The sequence below is a fragment of the Geotrypetes seraphini genome, chromosome 11 (assembly GCF_902459505.1).
Source record: "Geotrypetes seraphini chromosome 11, aGeoSer1.1, whole genome shotgun sequence".
Lineage (NCBI taxonomy): Eukaryota > Metazoa > Chordata > Amphibia > Gymnophiona > Dermophiidae > Geotrypetes > Geotrypetes seraphini.
In genome coordinates this window covers 108201262-108224166 of record NC_047094.1, presented here as the reverse complement: position 1 = coordinate 108224166, position 22905 = coordinate 108201262, and the positions used below count along the sequence as shown (strand labels likewise).

Genomic DNA, 22905 nt, shown 5'->3' with positions numbered 1-22905 from the left:
AAGGCTTGAGCGATTAAGGCAGAGCTTGTAGAACGGGGCAGAGACAGGGACAGCGACAAAACTCACCGGGACAGGTTAATTAAGTTCCTGCGGGGACGGGGACAGATTGGTCCCCGTGTCATTCTCTATTTTAGCGCTGTCCGGCGAGGTAAATGCTGCGACACTCTTTCAATTCCTAAGAGCACTGGAGCACTTACCTCACTGGCCAGCGCTAAAATGCGGCTTCATTAAAAGGGGACCTTAATGTTATTTACAAAAACCTCTTTCATACCTAAAACTTAAATTTTTGTCTTGATTAGAAAAAAAATATAATTGAACATTTTCTTAATAAATAAAAATGTTAAGAAACCTGACTTTTAAGCTTCTTTATCTTGAATGACTGACAAATTGTCTTCGTACAAGGATTCAAACACCCCCTAGTAAATGCTTCTGAAGAACATGGCAGAGAGAAGTTCATTAGCTATTGGTTTAAGAGTGCCTGTGTGGAACAGTAAATGCAGTCTTGTCCTTAGTCATCCTTTGTCTCAGAAGAGCTACTTTCAAACAACATGCCACTGCCTTGTGACATATTACTTAACCGAGACTTTGTTTTCATCAAGAACTGTGCTCTTCTGCACATAATTCTTTCCTGTTCTTGCTTTAGTTCAAGGTATGAGCGTGAGAAAGTATGAAAGATGGAAGTCACAGGAAATGCCATGAGAAGAATGCCGCTCAGAATACTGCTCAGCGCCACCACCTGGCCTGGAATGCTCCTGGGAACCATGTCGCCGTAGCCCACCGTCGTCATAGTGATGACAGCCCACCAGTAGCAGGCAGGAATACTTGAAAATTCTTTAGTCTCTGCCATTTCGTTTTCAATCACGTACAAAAGAGGCGCAAAGAGGGCAATGGCCACGCAGAGGAACAAGAGCAGAAGTCCAAATTCTCGTGTGCACCTACGAGCAGTGAGTCCCAAAGTCTGCAGGCCCAAGGAATGCCTGGCGAGGCGCATGACGTATAGAATCCTCAAGGCTCGCAAGATGCGCAGAACCAAGCCCACTTTGTCCAGGTAACTGCTGCCTGAGCTTGGCTTTTTGTGTCCCAGGGAAGAGGAATCCACCACTAGGGTGATGTAATATGGCAGAATGGCAACGATATCAATGAGGTTTAATGGTCTCCTCAAAAATGCAAACTTGCTCGGAGCCTGAATGAATCTCAAGAGGAATTCTAAGGAGAACCAAGCCACGCATACAGATTCCACGATGAAGATATTGTAGCACATCTGGGAGCATTTACCCTGGAAGAAAATCAATAGACATCAATGCATATAGCCTGGCCAACAACTTTCATTTTAACGGATGGAAACCGAGAGGTTCTGGATATCTCTATGCTATCCTTGTACTCTACAACTATCAGAGAAAGTCTTGATCAAATCAAACCTCTAATCCTTTAAGCTACCCATAATTCCTCTGTCATCATAAATCAGAGTGATTTCTGCCTATAGGTTTCGGCATTGCTCGTGGTGTCTCTAACGCTAGAAAAGATTATCGTGTCCAGATAGGGCAGCTCAGTTTTTCTTTACAATCCTGATGACCCTACGGGGTGAGATAAAAAGAATTATTCCTTGCAGAAAAACTACAAAAGGTGTATGTTAATGAGAGGTCATGAAATATTTATCATGTAGAAAGATAAAATTGGTTGAATGTGCTCTGGTGGTTCTTTGTGAGGAGGATATTAAGATGCTTTATTGTTTAGAATCTAATTTGCTTTCACCCCTCAGCTATGTTGCTTTGAGGGTTTTTTTAAACCATCAGCCCACTAAACTGACCATTGGTCTTGTTCTGAGCTCATCTAAAATTTTGGAGTAGTGCTCCAAATTAAGGGGTCCCTTTACTAAGGTGTGCTAACCAATTTAGCAATCACAAAATATTAGCACGCACCCATGGAATATAATGGGCGCCTTAACATTTAGCGTGCGCTAAATCGGTTAGCATGATAAAACTGAAATTAATTAAAAAAAAAAATATATATATATATATGTGTGTAGCCTTTGTTCTTTGAGTAAAACATATTTCACAAGTGGCCTTTGCAAATGAAAGCTGTGATGGGGACAAAGCACGGGTTGACTCTTGCATCTGGCTTTTGTGTGGCATTGAGCCTCTGTGGAAAATAGTACAGATCGGTCTGTAAATGTAACCTATGCAGGTTATTTCCTTAAAAATCAAACAAAAGGAATTGACCCCAAAATATCCACCAAGAAAATCCAGAGAAAACCAAAAAACCCCCACTGTGGAGTGATGATGTTCCTAAATGGACTTTATTTGAAAGTGTCAAAGTTCCAAAGGTACACTGAAATCATCCACATAAAATAATTCCATCCACATAAAAATAAATCCACATAAGAGCCTTAAAGGACCTAGTCCGCTAGGGATACAGGACCTAACACGGTCCACGTTTTGACAAAAAGTCTTCTTCAGGGGTCCCTGGGGGTCCTATAAAGGTGAGTATGTGGGACACTATCTTATTTGCGGGGAAGCACGGAGGGGGGGGGGGGTAACAGCAATTATGTATGCAATTACTGTTATAGAATTTGCACTTTGAATACAGCATCTCAGTACCTACTCGCAGTGGTGTAATAAGGGGAGGGGAGATGGGCGTGGTGGGGGCACTGGTACCCCCTCCTCCTCTCCACCTCTTCCCACTCCTCCCTCTGCTGCACGCACACCCCCTTCCCTTCCCCCGTACCTCGAGTTGTTCACCGCCACGAGTAACGACTTCCATGTGCTCCTCGCGACCGTGTCGGCTCCTGCCGATGTCACTTCCTAAGTGCCGCGCGTAGGAAGTGATGTCGGAGGGAGAAGAGGCCGTCGCGAGGAGCACATTGAAGTTGTTGGTCATGGCATGGGGAAGGGGGGGCGCATGCATGGCAGGTGAGTTGGGGAAGGAGAGGGGGCAGAAATGAGGGCATGGGAGGGGCGCCACCACCCTGGATGCCTCTCACCCTCGCTACGCCACTACCTACTCGTAACTTTAGGCAACCTATAGAGAATTAACCACCTTTGTATAAGTTGGAGACATGCTCATAACCCTTCCATGCTCTGCCCACATAAACGTCTACAGCCCCTTTGTAGCTGTTTTCTATAGCACTTAGGTACAAACGTACAGAGTAGCACCTAGTAGAGGTCTGCACGGGAACGGGGATCGCGGGGGTCCCGCGGGAATCCCCCCTAACCCATGGGACTCCCAGGGGGACTCCCCTCTGGCCCACTGGACTCCCACGGGGATGGAAGGCTTTGGAAGCAGGGTTCGTCCATATAATATAATGGACACGTCAGCCTTAGTAAAAGAGGGGGTTTATAAGTTAATTACCTGAACAGAAAACAAAAAAAGGGTTCCAGCAAAGAGATTCCACAAGGAAAACAGCAGCGCAAACACAAACGAAACTGTGGAATTGATGATCCTGTCAGAAGTAATGGCTGCTTTTTATGGTGACGGGTGGGGATGGAGGTAATTCCTTGTGGGGATGGATGGGGACGGAGAGGATCCTGGCGGGGATGGGTGGGATTTCTGTCCCCGGGCAACTCTCTAGCACCTAGTATGTTTATGTAGGAAACTGCAACTTGTGGTATCTTTGATGCATGTGACATGGGAGTGCAGACACCAAGTTACAGAATTGCAGTTTTAACCCCCCCATTACCTCAGGAAATACCTAGGGAACCTGAACTCACCCTGAGCATCTACTAAAAAAAAAAAGAAAAAAAAGTGAGCTAAGTCCAAAATAAATAGTTCTGAAAATACAAATTAGTGACCGTCACCTCATCTAATCTAACACCGCCACTGAGCCTGGATTGGGGAAATCCACTACCTGCCCTGGGATCAATAGCATGGAATGTTGCTACTATTTGGGGTTCTGGAATCTTGTTACTCTTAGGGATTCTGGAATCTTGACACTATTTGGGTTTGTGTCCGGTACTTATGATCTGGTTTGGACAATTTTGGCAACAGGATACTGGGTTAGACGGACCATTGATCCGACCCGGTATAGCTATTCTTATGGTCTGGTTCCCTATTAAAAGTACATGTTGATCCATCATATCCTCTTACCCCTGGAAAATAAGAGCCATTTTGGCCAGTCAATTTACCTGGGTTAATCACCACTGAACTGAGTAAATGGCCTTTGCTAATTGTTCCGATAAGCATTAGAGAAATGTGATTCTTTACATTTCATTAGATCAGCTTATTAATTATCCAAAGATGATGAAGCACATGAGATTTTGAGACCATTGGCCTTCAAAGCTCACACTGGACACCATCTAAAGATTATTCTTAGATAGTAGATGATAGCAGATAAAGCCCTGTAGGGTCCATCCAGTCTGCCCAACAAGGTACATTCATAGCATAAGGTATGATGGTCTGATAAGAGCTACCATGACTGGCAAATAATCTAAAATTTAAAATGAAGTTTTAAGTATAGACTTTAAGGTTTAAACCTATATTATAAAATTAAAAATATTAAAAAATTAAGAGATTCTACAGGTTCCAGGTTATTCTGGCCTATGAATGGAGCATGGAGTGGTAATACTACGCTGACAGTCTAGTCCATGATAGGACTTTGCGTAGGCTCCAATTCTGAGGCCTTTTCCTGGATTAATAATTTTTGCTTGTATTTCTCGCATTTAGTGGGATATAGCCTCTTGTATGAGTAATTGGCAAATAATCTAGGTCTTAGCTGTTGCTCTATAAAAATGAGATCTCTGAATTATTTGCTTGTGGATGTTCAGTGATTTCCAACACACTTCTACTTGATGTATTGTTGAAAATACCTTTTTGTATACACTCAGTTATTATAACATCCAAAAACTCAGAATATGTTGTCAACAACCATCATACAATTATCTGTCTGGTGACATCTACTACAAAGAAATTCTTAGCTTTATATTTCATTATCTCTGTCAGGTAAGTAGATACTTTGGAATGTGTTCCACCATTAACTAACTTACTGTTTCCTCCTCTTCTCTTAAGTCCGGCATGGTGCTGATGCAGAGATTCACTGCTGTGATTGTTACAAATATTACAGACAAACATGCAAATACTTTCCCGGGAATTCCAGACTGAGGTCTCTCTACCATATCCCGGAGTTTTCTCATGCACATACTGGCTTTGGTCTCCTCTACCGGTTCACCTTGATTTTCATTTTCTATTAACTCATCTTCCCTGGCATTCAGTTCTGCAAACTCCTCAATTTTCTGAAGGTACCTTCTCTTGCAGCACCATTCCAGGCTGTCTTCCTCAATACCCCAGTAAAGAAGCTCCTCCTGAAAGGACAGAGCGCACATCTCTCGCAAGAGTCTCAGTTTTCCCACCCGTAAAAAAGTTAGGATAGTTCTAAAGGCCCCTGGATTGCGGTCAAAAAAGAATTCATTGCATGTCACGTCGTAGTCGTCACAAATACTCAGAATCTCATCAAAATTATTGCAAAACTTTAGCTGCCCGAGCCGGGTTAGAGGGAACTCATCTAATGTCGTCCAAGGAAGTAAGTATTTGATGCCTCCAACATTGATGATGACATGATGTTTCCGGTCCTCAGGGTGAGCTCTTGGGTAGAGGTCCTCCCTAGGTTGAATTAATTTGGCTCTTTGGTAGAATATTCCTTTGAGAGTTTCCGATTCTGGAAAATACGTGTGGTTGAAGGAGGTTTCAGAAGCACAACTCAGAGCACTGTAATCATAGTCAGAATTTTCTCCTCCTAGAAGAGTCATCTTGATTATAAAGGCTCACATCACTTCGACAGCTGGGAAATACAGTTCTGTAATAGAGTAAATATATTGTTATGAATGTCCATTATTTGCTAGAGATGACTGAAGACTCTTAGGGATCCTTTTACTAAGGTGCGCTAGCGTTTACGTTTCTAGAACTAACACCAGTCAATGATGACGTTAAGGTCTACGTAGCACGCGCTATTCTGTGCATTAAGCCCTAGCGAACCTTAGTAAAAGGAGTCCTTATTTATTTTTAGAGTGGTTATTTGCAAACATTTGGTTGTACTTTGCATAATGAGGGCATTCACGTTGGCCTGACTGAGCCAATGGAAAAGACAGTCAAGAAACTGGTCAAAGAATATGATGGGTTCTGAAAAAAGAAACCCAAAACATTTTTATTGCTATATAAATTGTATATTAGCCTTTTTTTCTCTCTCTCTTTCTACCCATGGATGTTGAGAGCTGAACAATCACATTCCCCCAAGGCGCTTGGACCTCATCTTGGTAGAATACTGCAAAGGCTTTTTTTTATTGGTTTCTTTAGCCCATTGCTATTGGTCTTTCCTGATAAGTCCCTCTTTAGGAATAGTCAAGCCTCAATCCATGTAAACTTGAGACCTAACAATTTCTGGCTCTCTCAGCCCAGTATTGATGACTCATTTTTAATTAAAATATGAAAAAGCCAAATGTCATAGTTATGCCCTCAGCTAGTAAACAGGCTCCATTGAGAACAGTGGAAGCGACATGAACCTCCCCCCCAACCTGCATTAATACACATTAATATACACATTATTTACCCCGCCTCCCCCTCCCCCTTTTACAAAACCATAGCACGGTTTTTAGCACCGGCTGTGGCGGTAATGGCTTCGACGCTCATAGAATTCTATGAGCGTTGGAGTTGTTAATGCCGCAACTGGCCCTAAAAACCGCGCTATGGTTTTGTAAAAGGGGGAGGCGGGGTAAATAATGTGTATATTAATGTGCATTAATGCAGGTTAGTAGAGGCTATACGGTATGTTTAGAACACTCAGTCCTCCTTATCACTGCAAAAAAATAACCCTTACTATATTGAGTTCTTATATTAGAGTATAAAAATGTAGGATTTGCCCTCCTGGGTATGACTAAATGTCCATCTAGCTCAGTGTCCATCCAACAGTGGCCAATTCAGGTCACAAGTATTTAGCAGAATCCTAAAAGACAGCAAGATTCCATGCTACCTATACCAAGAGATAAGAAATGGCTTTTCCCTCGTCTACCTTAATAATGGTTTATGGACTTTGCTCCGATGAAAACAAAAATAAAAAAAAACTGTGGATACAGATGTTCTGGAGATAATTTATTAAATACTGATATATAAAAACATGAAAATTCAATTAAAAAAGTACAACAATAAAAAATACTGTGATAAAAATCCAACCGGATCCTACACGGTCCGTGTTTCGGCGAACACGCCTTCCTCAGGGGTCCAATGGTTTGTAAACTCACATTTAAAGAATTGGACTGAAATCAAGAGCAAAGAACATCGCAGACAAGCTGAAGTAGCAAAAACATGCTAAGGACATCTGTATCCACAGTTTTTTGTTTTCATCAGTGGATTGTTTTCACTGTGGATTATTGGGTCTCCCCATTTTTCTTTGTTATGGACTTTGCTTTCAGGAATTTAGCCACACCTTTTTTTTTTTTAACCCAGATATGCTAATTGCTTTTGCCATATTCTTCAGCAACAAGCTCCAGAGCCTTTGCATTGAATGAAATATGAGGGTCACTTCATAAATAATGCACACTAATTTTTTAAAATTTAAATGTTTTATTTTTTTTCAAGTATTTCATTACAATCCTTCAATATAGTCTCCCTGCTTTGCAATGACCGAGTCCCAATGTCCGGGAAGCTTCATTATTCCATCCAAGACACCATTTTTGTTCAGTTGCTGAATGGCTCGGGTACCAGCGGAAGAAAGCTCTTCCAGAGATGCAACACGATGTCCACGCATAGTTTGTTTCAACTTTGGAAAAAGGTCAAAGTCTGGTGGTCTCATGTCTGTTCTGTAGGGAGCCTGAGGTAACACTTCCCTGCCTTATTTGCGTAGCTTTTCAATGATGACATTCCCTATGTGCGGGCAAGCATAGTCGTGAAGTATGAGTGGCCCAGCCAAGAGCAACTGAAGTTGAGTTTTGTGCATTTTTCTGTGAATTTCTTGCACAAAAATCACGATAATACACTGCTGTGACACTTCTTCCACATGGAACTTTGTCTGTGATGATGCCTTCATGACCATAAGCAAAAATCATCATTTTTTAACTTTTGATTTAGCTAAGTCAAAATTTTTTTGGTCTTGGGGAAGATGGAGCTCTCCACTCATCATTGAAAAACTATGCAAGTACGGCTGGGAGGTGTTACCTCATGTTCCCTACAGTCCAGATATGAGTCCACCAGATTTCGACCTTTTTCCAAAGTTGAAACAATGTATGCGTGGACATCGTTTTGCATCTCTGGAAGAGCTTTCTTCCGCCGGTACCCGAGCCATTCGGCAACTGAACAAAAATGGTGTCTTGGATGGAATAAAGGAGCTTCCCGGACGTTGGGACTCGGTCATTGCAAAGTAGGGAGACTATCTTGAAGGATTGTAAAGAAATACTTGAAAAAAATAAATAAAACATGTAAATTTTAAAACAAAAAAACAAAAAAAAAAAATAGTGTGCATTATTTATGAAATGACCCTCGTATATGTTCTCCTAGTTGTTTTAAATGTATGATTTTGCAACTTCATGGCATTTTCCCAAGTCTTTATAGTTTCTGAAAGAGTGAACATTTGGCCTGTGTTCACCTTTTCCACTCCATTCAGAATTTTATATGCCTTTAGGACCAGATTCTAGTAATGGCACCTACATCAGCCAATGCCCCATAAAATGGCCCCTGGCTACATATCGGTCATATGTAGGCGCTGTTAAGAGAATCGCTGCTTACGTCTAATATAGGTCCTGGTAACATAAGCCAGAGTTTTGCAGGCCTATATTACCTGGCGCTTACGTTTGAAGAGAATCGTATCTACAGAGTCACCTAGCAACGCCCAAGATCATTTCCGGCGTAAAACCATGCATCCTTTGACCTTTAGCACCATTAGGCACCTCTGTAGAGGTGATTACAGTGCTACATTTTAATGACTTTTGAATTGGTTTCAAACGATGCAGTCAATTACCGTGCTGACTAACACCAGTTAAGTTAGGCAAAGGTAGGACGCCTACCGCCACCTAACTTACCCCCCCTTTTTATAAAACTGTAGCACGGTTTTTATCACCAGCTGCAGCGGTAACAGCTCCGATGCTCATCGGAATTCTATGACCATCGAAGGAGCTGTTACAGCTACCACGGCACTAAAAAGCACGCTACTGTTTTGTTAAAAGGGGGAGGGGGGAGGTTACTGCACTGTTTAGAGAATTTGGGCCTTATTGTATCTCTCCTCAGCTTTCTCTTCTCTTTGCTGAGAGCCCTTAACCTCTTTACCCTTTTCTCATACAAGAGTTCTTACATCGCCTTTATCATTTGATTACCCTTTTTTCTACCTTTTTAAAATTCTAGTAGACATATTTTGTTGTAGTCTAATAGTTTAGGCATTTCTATAGAAAGTTGTTGTCCATTTTGTTCAACTGTGTATTATACTCCCAATAAACTATTTTGTTTTCCCTTTCCCTTTGTATATTACCCTTAAATGTTCTTCTTTTCCTATCATAAAATGTATTTCATTCCCTTCTGTCCTAGTGTTTCCTGTTGTAATTTGTCTATTTTTAAAAGATTTAATATTTTTTATATATCTTTGTTTTTGTTTACCTTATATTTATATTTTATGTACATCGCTTAGTAACTGTGACAGGCGATTAATCAAATAACGAATAAACTTGAAACTTGAAGTGTCTAGAATAAGTACAGTAATTGTAGCATTTAGCTGGATACAGGCTGTTTTTGCAAAGCAATGATATATTGCATTTTGACTATGGAAATAAATATTGATCAAAAGTCCTAAATAGCTTTTTTTTCATTCTCTCTCTTCCTTTCCTTTCATGTCTTCAATATGTTGACCCTGAGGGTATGGTCAATTTTGAGGCCATCCCAGGGTTTTCTTGGCCTAAATGAGTGCGCCCAAGTGAAACAACACCCCAAATCTGCCCCAAATCCACCCCTAACCATGCCTACTTGCTGGTAGGTGCGTTAGTGTAGACCGTCTACCTCAAAGTGGTATTCACCTATCGAGTTAGGAGCCTCCCAGCTAATTAAATTTTTTAACAATATTTTTAAAATTGGTTTGTAAAGGCTCTTTCAGTTATCAGCTGATAAAAAAAAAATTAAATTAGGCGCTTGGATCAGGTAGGTGTGCCGATATAGGCATCTAACTTCAGGTGCCGTTATAGAATCTGGGCTGAATTGCTTGCTTACTCTTTCCAAAAATGCAAAGATTAGGGAGCAAGATGAAGCTTTTAAGTACTAGATTTAAAACAAATCAGAGAAAATATTTCTTTACTCATCATGTAATTAATCTCTGGAATTCTTTACCAGAGAATGTGGTAAAAGTGCTTAGAAAACTAGGGTTTAAAAAAGTTTCTACAAGAAAACCACTTTTTATTTGTGAGATAAGCAGTTTGAAATCTATTTTGTGGTTCATAGACAACCCCGCGAAAGACAAAGGCGCGCGCCGACAACTGAGCGCAAGACGGAGGTGTGCGCCAAAGAAAATTACAGTTTTTAGGGGCTCCGATGGGGGGTTTTGTTGGGGAGCCCCCCCAGTTTACTTAATAGAGATCGCGCTGGTGTTGTGGGGGTTTGTAACCCTCCACATTTTACTGTAAACTTAACTTTTTCCCTAAAAACAGGGAAAAAGTGAAGTTTTCAGTAAAATGTGGGGGGTTACAACCCTCCAAACCCCCCACAACGCCCCCACAACACGGTGCAATCTCTATTAAGTAAAGTGGGGGGTTCCCCCCCACACACCCCCCGTCGGAGCCCTAAAAACAGTAATTTTCTGCAGCGTGCGCCTCCGCGCTGCGCTCAATTATCTGCGCGCGCCTTTGTCCCGGCGTGCTTTTGACCTGACACCCTATTTTGCTCTTCTGAGATCTTGCCAGGTACTTGTAATCTGGATTGGTCACTATGGGAAACAGAATACTGTTGTCTTCAAAATACATATCCACTACGAAATGCCCCCTAGCTTCTAAGTGTGAAGATAAATATTTTTAACTTGAAATATGTCTCATTTTGAGAACAGGCCTCAAACACTTTTAGAGGTGTGAAGTGCTAATGTGGTAAAAACCATCCAGAAACTTTTAGGCAAGCATCAACCAGGCTGAAATGTCTTTTTAATAGGTGTTCTGGCCAATGAAACACACATTCACACCATGTCACCAATGATGCCTTCTATAGTGCTCAGAGAGCAAATGTCAAGTTAAAAACTCATGAGCTGGACCACAAGCTCCATCTGCTGCGTTTGCTTCTGAAACACTTTTGGCACCGCTTGTGTACGACGAAGGCTGCAATTTACAGATCAGTTCAATCAGAGATTTTTCTTTAATGGCATAGGTATTAAACAAATCATTAGTTGTATCACTCAGTAGGTATTCTAGTGAGCTGTTTGATAGGCTACAAAGATTTAAGTCAGAGAAAATCTTTATCTGTCTGTGCTTTCATAGTCTAATGCAACACCTGAAAAATAATAATAATAAATTTTTTAAAAAGCGGAGTAGTTATTTGATAATGAATTGAAGCTCAGTATAGCAAAATCCAATGCATTGGTTTTCCTCTCTTACAGGCTCTGCTATGTTTTTTTCTTTCCCTAATATTTGCAATATCCGACTCTCCCATAGGAACTCCGATTCTGGTGTTATACTAGCCTTCTTTTTCATGCTCAGTCATCTGCAGATGCTACTTCACTCCGAGGCAAATCCATTTGTTCCATTGGATCCTGTGGAACCCTCTTCCCTTTGGACACTTCTTCCACTGGCTCACTTTCTCTTTCTGAGCTTCGGCTTCTGGTGGCCTCCAGGGCTCTCTTTAATACCCTGAAAATAAGACCTATCTCGAAAACAAGCCCTAGCAAGATTTTTAAAGATGTTCCTAATATAAGCCCTACCCCAAAGATAAGCCCCCCCCCCGAATTCTCCCTACATTCCCTGACTCCATCCCCGACACTGGTGCTGCCTGATTTGCTGAAAAAATTGGACTCGTCGATTGAGCAACCCCCACCCCTGCTACTTTAGGAGGCCTCGGAGCGGAGGTAGGTCAGTCTCATGGTGGGAGGGTCGGTGGGGTTCTGCTGCACAAGGGGATGGGTGAGAGAAATGATGCAGCACATGGGGGGGGGGGAGAAAGGAAAGAGGAAGAATTGGGGGAGAGGAGAGGAAGAGAAAGATGATTGCTGTACATGAAAAAAAATAAGACATCCCCCCAAATTAAGCCCTAGTACATTGTTTTGGAACCAAAATTAATACGACACTGTCTTATTTTCAGGGAAACACGGTATCTGTAGTCACCTGCCAGGTTTTCAACTCTGGTTCTCCATTATTTCTCACAATTTTTCTCATCACAACATAGAGCTCCTTTTACTAAGCTGTGCTAGCGGTTTTAGCACACGCACTAGACGCCAACACCCCCATTGAGCTGGCGTTAGTTTCTCTACATAGCGCGGGGATTAGCGTGCACTAAAAACGCTACCGCAGCTTAGTAAAAGGAACCCATAACCTTTGGACTGGCCATTTCACTTCCGCAGCCATCTCGACTCCTATATCTGAACCGAATCTTCCTTTAACAAGCTCAAGGTCGTACTCAAGACCCATGTTTTTATCCAGGCCTTCCCAATCGACCTTCAGTGGCTACAACATTGCACTTTGCCTCCTGATATTTCTTGTACTTTTTGATCCTGCATAAAAATAGTGCATTTTCCCTCTTCTCCTAATGTGGTTTGTTGTGCCAATTCCTATCTCTTTCTAGGCCTCATCATCTCCTACCTGCTTTATTCTGGAATCTGCTTTGTTTGACTGGTGGAATATATCAAATAAAGGGGTCCTTTTACTAAGGCGCGCTGTCCAATTTATTGCGCGCTAAATCTTAGCGTGTGCTACTCACTAACGTGCCCATTATATCCTATGGACGCGTTAGTGTTTAGCATGTCCTAATATTTAGCACGCGCTAAATTTGAAACTATCAGAGGCAGGAACAGTGGAACACTCTTCTGTTTAAAGGGGCCCAATAAGCCAATCTGAAGCCTCACCTTCAAGTTCTCCCATTATCGATGCTACGTTGAACAAAGTATTAGAGGGACCATGGCCCCAGTGGCTGACCCCGCTCTGCTGCCTATGGCAAGGGGAAATCCTTTTGATGTGCGCTCTAGAAGGGACTCATATTCTGTGTAATGGCATTAGTCTATCCCTGGTTCCTTTGTACCACTGGGTACATAGTGCCTTGATTATTTATTACAGGCAAGCGACCTTTGCAAAGCAAAGTCCATGGGGAGGGAGGAGGGTTTGGTCAATGAAATAAACTGCTGTAGCATTACCTCTTAATTATATTCTTGTATTAATGGTGACAGAACATAAGAACTGCCATCTCCGGATCAGACCTTCGGTCCATCAAGTCCGGTGATCCGCACACGCGGAGGCCCAGCCAGGTGTACACCTGGCGTAATTTTAGTCACCCATATCCCTCTCGTAAGGAGAAGTGCATCTAGTTTGCTTTTAAATCCTAGAACGGTAGATTCCGCAATAACCTCCTCTGGGAGAGCATTCCAGGTGTCCACCACTCGTTGCGTGAAGCAGAACTTCATAATATTTGTCCTGGTATGGACAGCTGGTATGGATGGGCAGACTCGATAGGCCACCAGGCCCTTATCTGCTGTCATTTCTCTGTTTCTCTGTTCATGGTACAAGGTTTAGCACAAATGGACCGGACAAATGTGTTACTCAGCCAAGTGCGATTTCCTCTCATTTGCTAACTGGGCTCATAAACAGATTTCTGACCTACTGAAAAATTTTCTAGTGGACAGTTGCTTTTAGTTGTCATGAAGAACTTGATATTAACTTGTTGACACAAATATTCCGAATGAATTTAAGGTTCCATTTTAGTCTTGGTCAAGGCTGTCATGACTAAGGCCCTCTTTTACAAAGGCGCGCTAAGCGTTTTAGCGCGGATTTAGCGTGTGCTAAATCAACGCGTGCGCTAACCACTAACGCGTCCATAGGATAACACGCACACGTTAGCGTTTAGTGCGTGTTTAGCGCTCGCTAATATTTAGAGCACGCTAAAAAGCTTAGCGCACCTTTCTTGAAGAACACGCGTTTGCATATCCCTCAATAAAATTATGTCATTATAAAAGGTTCCTTGAGAGAACCTTTCTTTTCAGGTGGCCAAATTGAATTTATGGCTGGCTAAAAACTGTGTTAGAAGCTTCTTCTTATCTCGATTTTAGAAAGCAGATAAAAACTGAATTATTTAACAGGTTGGGTTTTTAATGTATCTTATTCTTTTAACTTTTTATTTTATTTTAACATTGTTGTATCCTTCCTATATTGTATGTATTTCTTTTTATATTATATGCACTTAATCTGTCGAATCTCAAACAATTTGCATAGTTTGTATTATGCTTAACTGTTGTGAACCGCCTAGAACTCATGGGTATGGTGGTATATAAAAATAAAGTATTATTATTATTATTAAAAAGCTTAGCGCACTTTGTAAAAGAGGGGGCATGTATTTCTGGGTACTAGATTTTCCATGCATCAGTATGCATGGTGATAATTTCTTGCCCCCCCCATAAAAAAAGGTACAGTACTGAGAAAGGATCAGCAGCACCCTCCTCCTTGCAGCCCAGCTGCAACGGGGGGAAATGCAATAAGTTCAAAATGGGAAATCACCACTGATTAATTATACAGGGTCTGACGTGCTTCAGTAAGTTAGGGATGGAGAAAAGCCAAGACTCTATGAATTTCCGAGTGGACAGCCTCAGAAATCCAGCCTTCAGCATGTCTTGGGTGTGCAATTAGATATGGGTAAGCTTGCATTTAGTTGTTAAACTGGTGGCAAGTCAAATGCGTGCAAGACAAAAGCGCGACTATGAACCGTTTAACTAGCATAAAAGAAAATGGAAGTGTCTGTAAAACATTGGCAATTGAACCACAGTCTTGGAACACGTTGAGCTGAGGGTTTTAACGCATCCTCAACAATGCCCTTTCCTGGGCAGTGACTCCCGACAGACCCCCTAGCTATAGTTCAGGTTCCTCTTTCGCACATGCATCGCTTTGCCCTTGTTCACATTACGGGCTCCTTTTACAAAGCTGCGCTAGCAGTTTTAGTGCACGCTTAGCATGCGTTAAATTGCCGTGCATGCTAGATGCTAATGCCAGCATTGAGCTGGCGTTAGTTCTAGCCGCATAGCGTGGGTTTAGCGCGCGCTAAAATTCCCCGCACGCTAAAAATGCTATCGCAGCTTTGCAAAATGAGCCATAAATGTCATCTGCCATTTTGATGCCCAGTCTCCCAAAGCCTTCTTGCAATTTTGCACAATCCTCTTGCGATTTAACAACTCTGTTATTGCAGTGATAGAGGCGATACCCAACCTATGAGAAGAAATTAGTCTTCATGTGCATTATAAAGAAGTTTCCTCCAGAGACCCTCAGATACTTTGTAGATTGGACTGATGTCCTCTAGTACAGTGTTCTTCAACCACCGGTCCACAGAAATTTCCTGCCGGTCCACAGGGCCAGCACATGCATCAGGCCCAAAACAGTGTTCTTCAACTGCCGGTCCACAGTGCGATCGATGCGGAGTTATCTTCGAGCCAGCTCCCTCTTCCTAACTAATTCAGTGCATAAAGCCACGGGCAGTGGCTCCTACAGGCATCCTGCGCCTGAACCAGAAGCCTTCTCTCTAACGTTGCAACGTCAGAGGGAAGGCTTCCAGATGAAGCACGGGACGTGCAAGGTGCAATTAGTACTATTATGGGGGCGGGGTCTGGGATGGAGATTGGGTAGAGATGGGCGGGGTCTGGCCCACAACTTAGCCCAGTGTTCTTCAACCGCCGGTCCATGGACCGATGCCGGTCCACAGAATAATTCTTTTATTTCTGCCGGCCCATAGGTGTAAAAAGGTTGAAAAACACTGCTCTAGTAGCTGTGTTCGTATCTCTTCATGACTACCTCAGCATTCTGGAGCCTACTAAATAGTCAAATGTCCAAAGCCATTTTTTCTCATGTTGCAAGGAACACATTTGGGCAATTTGGTTCTGTCCTAGTGCACAGGCTTATTTGGTTCTCTGAAATGTTTTACAGGTGAACATCTTTTATGACTGGGGTGCTAAAATACTTCATAACATTAATTCACTGCACTACCATATTATTTAAATGAGAGAACATGGCGTCATAACACTTAAAGTTTTCATCATTTTTTTAATAGGAGTTGTGGCGAACCTCCAGGCACACTTGTGTAAGATACCAAAGTTAACGTCAACCACATTTCACATACAGTGATACCTTGGAATCCAAACTTAATCCGTTCCAGAACCCCGTTCGAGTTCCAAAGCGTTCAATTTCCAAGACAATTTTTCCCATTGAAAATAATAGAAACTGGATTAATCCGTTCCTTGGTCCCACAAACTCAAATTTTAACAGGAAATACACTGGATTTTAAGGTAAAATATTAACAAATATTCCAAAGCAGCATTCAGATTCTGGGGCACAAACACACACATACAATGTGCAGGATGTTCGTATTCCAAAGCAGAGTTTGGATTCAGGGGCAAAATTTACTACAAAAAAAGGTTCGGATTCCAAAGCGTTCGTTCTGGGGGTGTTCAGATTCCAACGTACCACTGTATTTGGTTGATAGATGTGCCTTATGAAAAGAAAATGAAATCCAAAATCATAAGAACATAAGAATAGCCTTACTGAGTCAGAGCAATGGTCCATCAAGCCCATTCGCCCATTCTCACAGTGGCCAATCCAGGTCACTAGTACCTGGGCAAAAGGAGTAGCAATGTTCCATTCAGAATCCTGAAGAATAGCAAGATTCCAGAATCCCAAAGAGTAACAAAAGATTCTAGAACCCCAAACAGCAGCAACATTCCAGGCTACCGATCCAGGGCAAACAGAAGCTTTGGTCAGGGTTACACCAATTGTATGTTTCGACAACACAAAAATTAAATAGTAAGGCCAACGTCATTCCATTTTCATTGCATGGATTATGCCAATGAACCGCTGCAAGTTTCATCTTATTGACAGATAGAGCTACTCAACCTAACAGCTACAGAGCTTGTAAATACTTCTTAAGTTCAGTAGGAAAACATTACAGAGGGCTAAGCAGAAGCTCTAGAAACAGAGATGATGTGTCTGGACGAGAGCTGTAAGAACGAAAGCAACAGGAGTATTTGGAAAATGTCAGCTGGCCTCTTTCTTGAAGTTAATGGTTTATCTTCTGATCTTCTTTCTAGCACATCTTTCTGTTTCGTCTTAAGGTTTAACTTTTTATATTTTTACTATATTGGGCGAAAGACATGCATCTTTATATTATGATCTCATGCACAGTTAAACCTTTTCCCTCCATCTCCCACCCCCCTTTAAAAAATCAACTGGAATTTCATTTTGGAAATTTCTGATCATTTACATTTTACATAGTTCGCTAAATATACCCCCCCCCCCTTTTTACAAAACCAAAGAAGCGGTTTTTAGCACAGGCCAGCGAGCTGAATGCTCTGCGCTGCTCCCGACGCTCATAGCAATTCCGAGTGTCGGGAGCAGCGCAGAGCATTCAGCGTGCCAGCCTGTGTTAAAAGCCACTATCGCGGTTTTGTAAAAAAAGGGGGGAGTGTCGGGAGTGATGCAAAGCATTCAGCGTGCCTGCCTGCGCTATAAACCGCTTTTGTGGTTTTTGTAAAAGGGAGGAATAATGAAAAACTTGTCTCTTCTCTCATCCCAGTTCTTTAGCTGACTTGTTTTATACGAGTGCGATATCAAACCAAACTCTCAAAAAAGTTCACAGCACAGTAAACATATAAATCGTGCAAAACAAACGGGGCTGTTTGGAAAATACTTATATTTTCACTGGGAATAGAGACTTCCGGTTGAACACCTCAAAGGCTTTTACTGTGAAAATTACCACGAGGTAGGAAAAAGCCTCAGATCCCCTCCTCCAGCAAACAGACAGCTAAAGTCGTAAAAAAATGGAGGCTAAGCGGGGGTAAGGTTAAATCACCGGCATACAAAACCTCCTCGTTTAATATTTCACTAAGGGAAAGCCTTGTGCAATGCAAACCCAAGAGGTATCTAACTCACCATCGATTCACCAGGAAAATAAATGTCTATTGGCAACTAATGCTCAAATAATCACAGTGGAACAATACTCATCTGAGATGGACAACAAAAAGCACACCACACATCGACGATGGCCAGCGTTTCGCTAGTTATAAGCTGCCTCAGGATGCAAAGGTGGTTAATCTTTCACTGGAGCTCCGAGTTTAGACATGGCGGCTCCTCAAGTGGGCTTGTGTCAGTTGGGCTTATGCGAGTGTGATACATACTGAGGTTTTGCTTTGGTGACTTTTAGTTGGAATCGTAGTGGATGGCACATAGTGGAGAAGATTACAGCCACTTTAAACATCTAAGCAGTTAAATGCAAGTCAGAACAAAAAGCAGAATCACAATAGTTTGGTTTGAACAGCCTCATGAACTTAAAAAAAATTGATACCTCAGCTATTTTAATTCTGTTGTACAAGTCATAGGCACCCATATCAGAATGATTTGGGGGTGTCAAACAGAATGCAAATTACCCTTCTCTGGGTATATTGAAAGACCTTGATCAATATTAGGGGTGTGCAGCGCTCACTGGCACCCACAGAGCTTGTTCCTATTATTTATTTATTGAATAGGATTTGTTTACTGACCTTTTGAAGAAGTCCGTTCATTCGTTATGGTATAAGCTCTGATTGTATGCAGTGCATATATACTGATCCCCTTTTACAAAACCGTTACATGGTTTTTCGCACCTGCAGCGGCGGCAACAGCTCCGACGCTCGTAGAATTCCTGCGATACAGTTTTGTAAAAGGGGAGTAAACGGAGATTACGATTGTATCTGTACCAGATGTTGTTCTGTATATAAAAAAAAAAAAAGCAACCCACTGAATACAATTTCTCTGCAAAGCACCATAAATAGTACAAAAGCCATTAACTCAGAAAGCTAATTATAGGATATAGGATTCTATATCTAAATATAAAAGAAGACAACTTGAACAAAATCACAAAATAAAGCCTACAAATAACCACCACAAAAAGTGAACAGAAGAAATAAAGCTCCATCAAAATGTAGGTAATGGAAAACAAAAGCTATTGGAAGTAAAACCCTGACGAGACTTAAAGGGCAGAGGGCAGAATCAAATGAATCCACCAGAGGTGGGAATGATCACAGCTGGCTAAGGTGAGGTAGTCAGGAAATTACCCCCACCGGCCGTGGCGGTCACAGCTTGGACGCCCATCGGAATTCTATGTGCTTCGGAGCTGCCACCATGGTGGCCGGCGCTAAAAACGTTAGCACGGCTTTGTAAAGGGAGGGGGTTAAAGAATGGAGAGTGAGCTCGTCAGAGAAGGAAAAAAATCTTTGTCAACGTTAAAAGTTCAAGATCACTTCAGGATCTCGCGATTCCATCCTTTAGAAAAGTGTCTCAAACTTTTTTTTTTTTTTTAAGCTCTGATACACTACGGAGCAAATTATTTTCGCAGCAGTGATTGAAATGATAAAATTGCAAAACCAACAAAATTAACCCCCCCCTTTTACTAAACCATGATAGCAGTTATTAGCGCAGGAAGCTGTGCTGAATGCTCCGCGCTGCTCCCAACGCTCATAGAAATTCTATGAGCGCAGGGAGCAGCGCGAAGCATTCAGCGCGGCTCCCTGCGCTAATAACCGCTATCGTGATTTAGTAAAAGGGGGAGGGATAAATTTGAGAGTTATTTATTTAAAGTTCTTTAAGCTATGTATGGATAATTGTAACAATGGTAAAACTAAAGTGGAGAGAATAGAATTGCTAATCAGTGCGATGGTTGTGCTTCTTGTTGAGTGCAAATTAACTCAAAATGCGGCTCGATAGTCGACAAGCAAACACGCATTTCATCATCCACCATCTGCAGTCGTTCTTTTTTTCGATTTAATTTCTGTCAGAGCTGAAAATCCAGGTTCGCAAAGATAAGAAGATCTAAATGGTAACAAAGCCTCGATTGCTTTGTTGCTCAAGTTAAGATAACTGCTGCATAAACCCCCCCCCAAAAAAAAAACAACCCTAAAATTAACTTGCCATTAGTTTTTAAGGACCAATCACGTCAAGGAATGGTGTTTGCCTTGGTGGTTGTATCGTTATGTACAAAGACACTCATAACATTGAAAGACTCTTGCATATGCGACGTACATGTCATCTACTCTAGTGTATACTTATGAAGGGAATTTTTTTAAAGTAAAGTAAAATTCTGGAATCTCTCGTGGCACACAGTATGAGAGACACTGCTTTAGAAACTGATCAAAAGCAGAAATGATCAAGGTAAATAAGCAGAGGCACGTTGAAAAAAACCACTAATAAAAACTTAGGGCTCCTTATACTTTTACGAAGCTGCGATCGCGGTTTTAGCATTGAGCCGGCGTTAATTCTAGCCGCATAGCACGGGTTTAGCGCAAGCTAAAATCCTGCGGGCGCTAAAAACGTGATCGCAGCTCAGTAAAAGGAGCCCTCAGTCAACATTCACTTCCTATTACCTTCTCCTTTTAAATAAAATTGTCCGGGTATGGGATTTTATCGCAGGAAGTAGGGGGAATGCCGCACTTGAAGCGTCAGAGCTGTCCTGCGAAGGACGTTGGCCATTCCCACTGCGACAACAGCTGCATGCCATGCTACCACAACTTTAGAGGGTCAGAACAGCGCAGGACCAAATAAGATCAGAGGGGGGGGGGAGGGGAAATATTATTTTCTTACAGGAATATCATTAAAATAAAGGAGATGAGAGAAGGCGAATTGGTCAAACTCCTGAATTAATAATGATGTATTCCCAAAGCATTTGTGTCTTTGGCATGTATGATGGTGATATGATCTTTCTTGCTTACAGTGTTGCTATTAACTCTTTAAGTCTCACAAAGCACATGGTGAAAAAAGCATCTTAGACTGCAATTTCATACTAATAAAATGATCATTTTAATGTCCCAGAGCAGAGTTAGCCAGAAAGAACTCTTCCCTTACCCTGCCAGTGCACTTACACACAGCTCGTTTCTTATAACCTATGCAGTCAATTTTAAAACCTGCATTGGTTTTCTTAACTGCACAAAGAGGAAATGGGACGCAGCTCCTTTTAGCACTGGAGATCGATCCCCCCCCCCCCACCTTAAAACGAAAACCTCGGTCTCACTGTGGGTTTAGCCAGCACCAACTCACATTTTCCTGGCAAAGTTAGCACTTGCCACCAGACTTCAATGCCTGGATCCCTTGGCGAAAAAGTCAGCCTTTAAAAACAGAAGCCTCCAGGGCCAGTTTCGTACAATTTGTGGTTCGGATTTATTCCAGCCAAGAGCTGCTGCCTTCCCTTTTAAACTCTACCGAAGCTCAGTAGCTGCAGCCCTCAAGATGTTTTTTTTTAAAAACTCCTGGTAGCTCTGCTGGGGGAGTTCCTCTGACAGCTTTTGGGCTTGCTGTAGCAAATGCCCCCCCCTCCCCCCGATTTCGGAGAAAGTTCCAGCAACAATCCAGTCCAAATAAGTAAATCCCAACTTCCCCGAACCTATAACAACAAAACTCTCGGGGATCTCCAGAATTTAATGCCCCTGATCCCCATGCATAGTCATATTTTTAAAAGTGGGGAAACAATTTCTTGTCAACTGGCTGTGGACTTACTTTTTTTTTGTTTTTTTTTTTTGCAGTTCTTCCTTTGTCTCCTCGTCTAACTCCCGGAGCAGAAAAAGATATAGCAGCCACACGTTCCCCTCTTAGCCGTGGAAAGCACGCTGAAGAAATGTTTCCTAGCAGGGATCAATTCACAACTCTCTTGTCAGCCACTTCAGCTCACATTGAGCCAGCTGCGACTCCTCCGTTGGCAGCTCCAGGCAGCTCCTGATTGGTCGCCCGACTGTTCCTTCTGATTTGCCAGAATTATTTACCAGCCCCGCCCCCTCGGTCCCTGCTTTCTCTCCTCTGTGACCATGGGGTGGGCTGAAAGCCGGCAGTGGAGACAGGTCCCTAATGCCCCCCCCCAAAAAAAAAAAAAAAAAAATCCCAACAAACATCGGAAGAAGCAGTGTCCGCCTACAGAACGAAGAAAAAAAGGTCAACGAACTAGCTCAAGGTCAAATCTTTGCACTTGTGTCTAGTGCTGAGCGGCTCTGCTTTCCTCGGGTCGGTGGTGAATGGGCTAAAGAGGGTGGCGTCCATTGTGGTGTTTGGTTTCAAAATCCCTAAAGGGTTGTGCAGCTGCAAATAAAACAAGATAGATGAATAATTATTAACCCCAACAAATTACTTGTAATTGGGAAAAACTGGAGTAGATTGAACTATAATTTTGGGTGGAACTCGTTATGCCATATATATAAAATGGAAAGAGCAATCTACACAGAAGGGGTATTTAAGGAAGTTTCAAGATGTATGGGAGCCCAGTTAACAAAATATTGTACTGAATAGATATAATTTTTCCCTTAAATTTACAAGTTCAATACTGGGGGGAGGGGGAGGGGGAGGGGGGTAATTTTTAGTTTATTATTTAACAATATAAGAATGAAAGGGGAAATTTTATCATATGATACATATGTTTTATATTTGCTGTGGAAGGGTGGGGAGGGCGATAAGTTATATGATTTGGATTACTGCTGAATATTAAGTGTTCTATTTAATGTTAAAATGTTTTAACTCACTGTCACACTTATTGTAAGTTTTAAAACGAATAAAGATTTTATTTAAAAAAAAAATTATTAATCCCACCCCCCTGAAGTCCTTATACAAAGACGCCTTTCAAAATTAAATCCTGAAATGTTTCATTTTAAAGAAACAAGGATCACAGGAGGCTCAAGACATTTCCCCTGTTAACCCAATTTCTATGTCCCATGCCTGTTTCTTTCCTATAATCATTGTAATTCTACTCCTGATCCTTCTGTATCACGTTGGTCCTTATTTGATC

The 22905-nt window shown here is 41.9% G+C and overlaps 1 protein-coding gene across 4 annotated transcripts; it reads right to left on the bottom strand.

The window, feature by feature from the left end:
* Nucleotides 1–350: 350 nt before the first annotated feature.
* On the bottom strand, nt 351–22184 carry KCNG1 (potassium voltage-gated channel modifier subfamily G member 1). 4 transcript variants are annotated; one of them, XM_033915158.1, is made up of 3 exons: nt 21633–22184; nt 4980–5785; nt 351–1276 (listed from the first exon to the last, which is right to left on the bottom strand). In XM_033915158.1, the coding sequence occupies exons 2-3, from the start codon at nt 5736–5738 to the stop codon at nt 509–511; spliced, it is 1527 nt and encodes a 508-aa protein (XP_033771049.1). In that variant the 5' UTR covers nt 5739–5785; nt 21633–22184; the 3' UTR covers nt 351–508. The 4 variants fall into 4 exon arrangements, with proteins under 4 accessions (XP_033771049.1, XP_033771051.1, XP_033771052.1 ...); XM_033915160.1 differs by having other exon boundaries at nt 21644–22184; XM_033915161.1 differs by lacking the exon at nt 21633–22184 and adding an exon at nt 21177–21307.
* Nucleotides 22185–22905: the final 721 nt, after the last annotated feature.

Excerpts from the sequence above, each read along its gene's own strand:
- KCNG1 (XM_033915158.1), bottom strand. The coding sequence starts at position 5,738 with ATGACTCTTCTAGGAGGAGAAAATTCTGACTATGATTACAGTGCTCTG. Across the intron at positions 1,277-4,979 it reads TAAGAGAAGAGGAGGAAACA|GGTAAATGCTCCCAGATGTG; the intron begins GTAAGTTAGTTA and ends ATTTTCTTCCAG.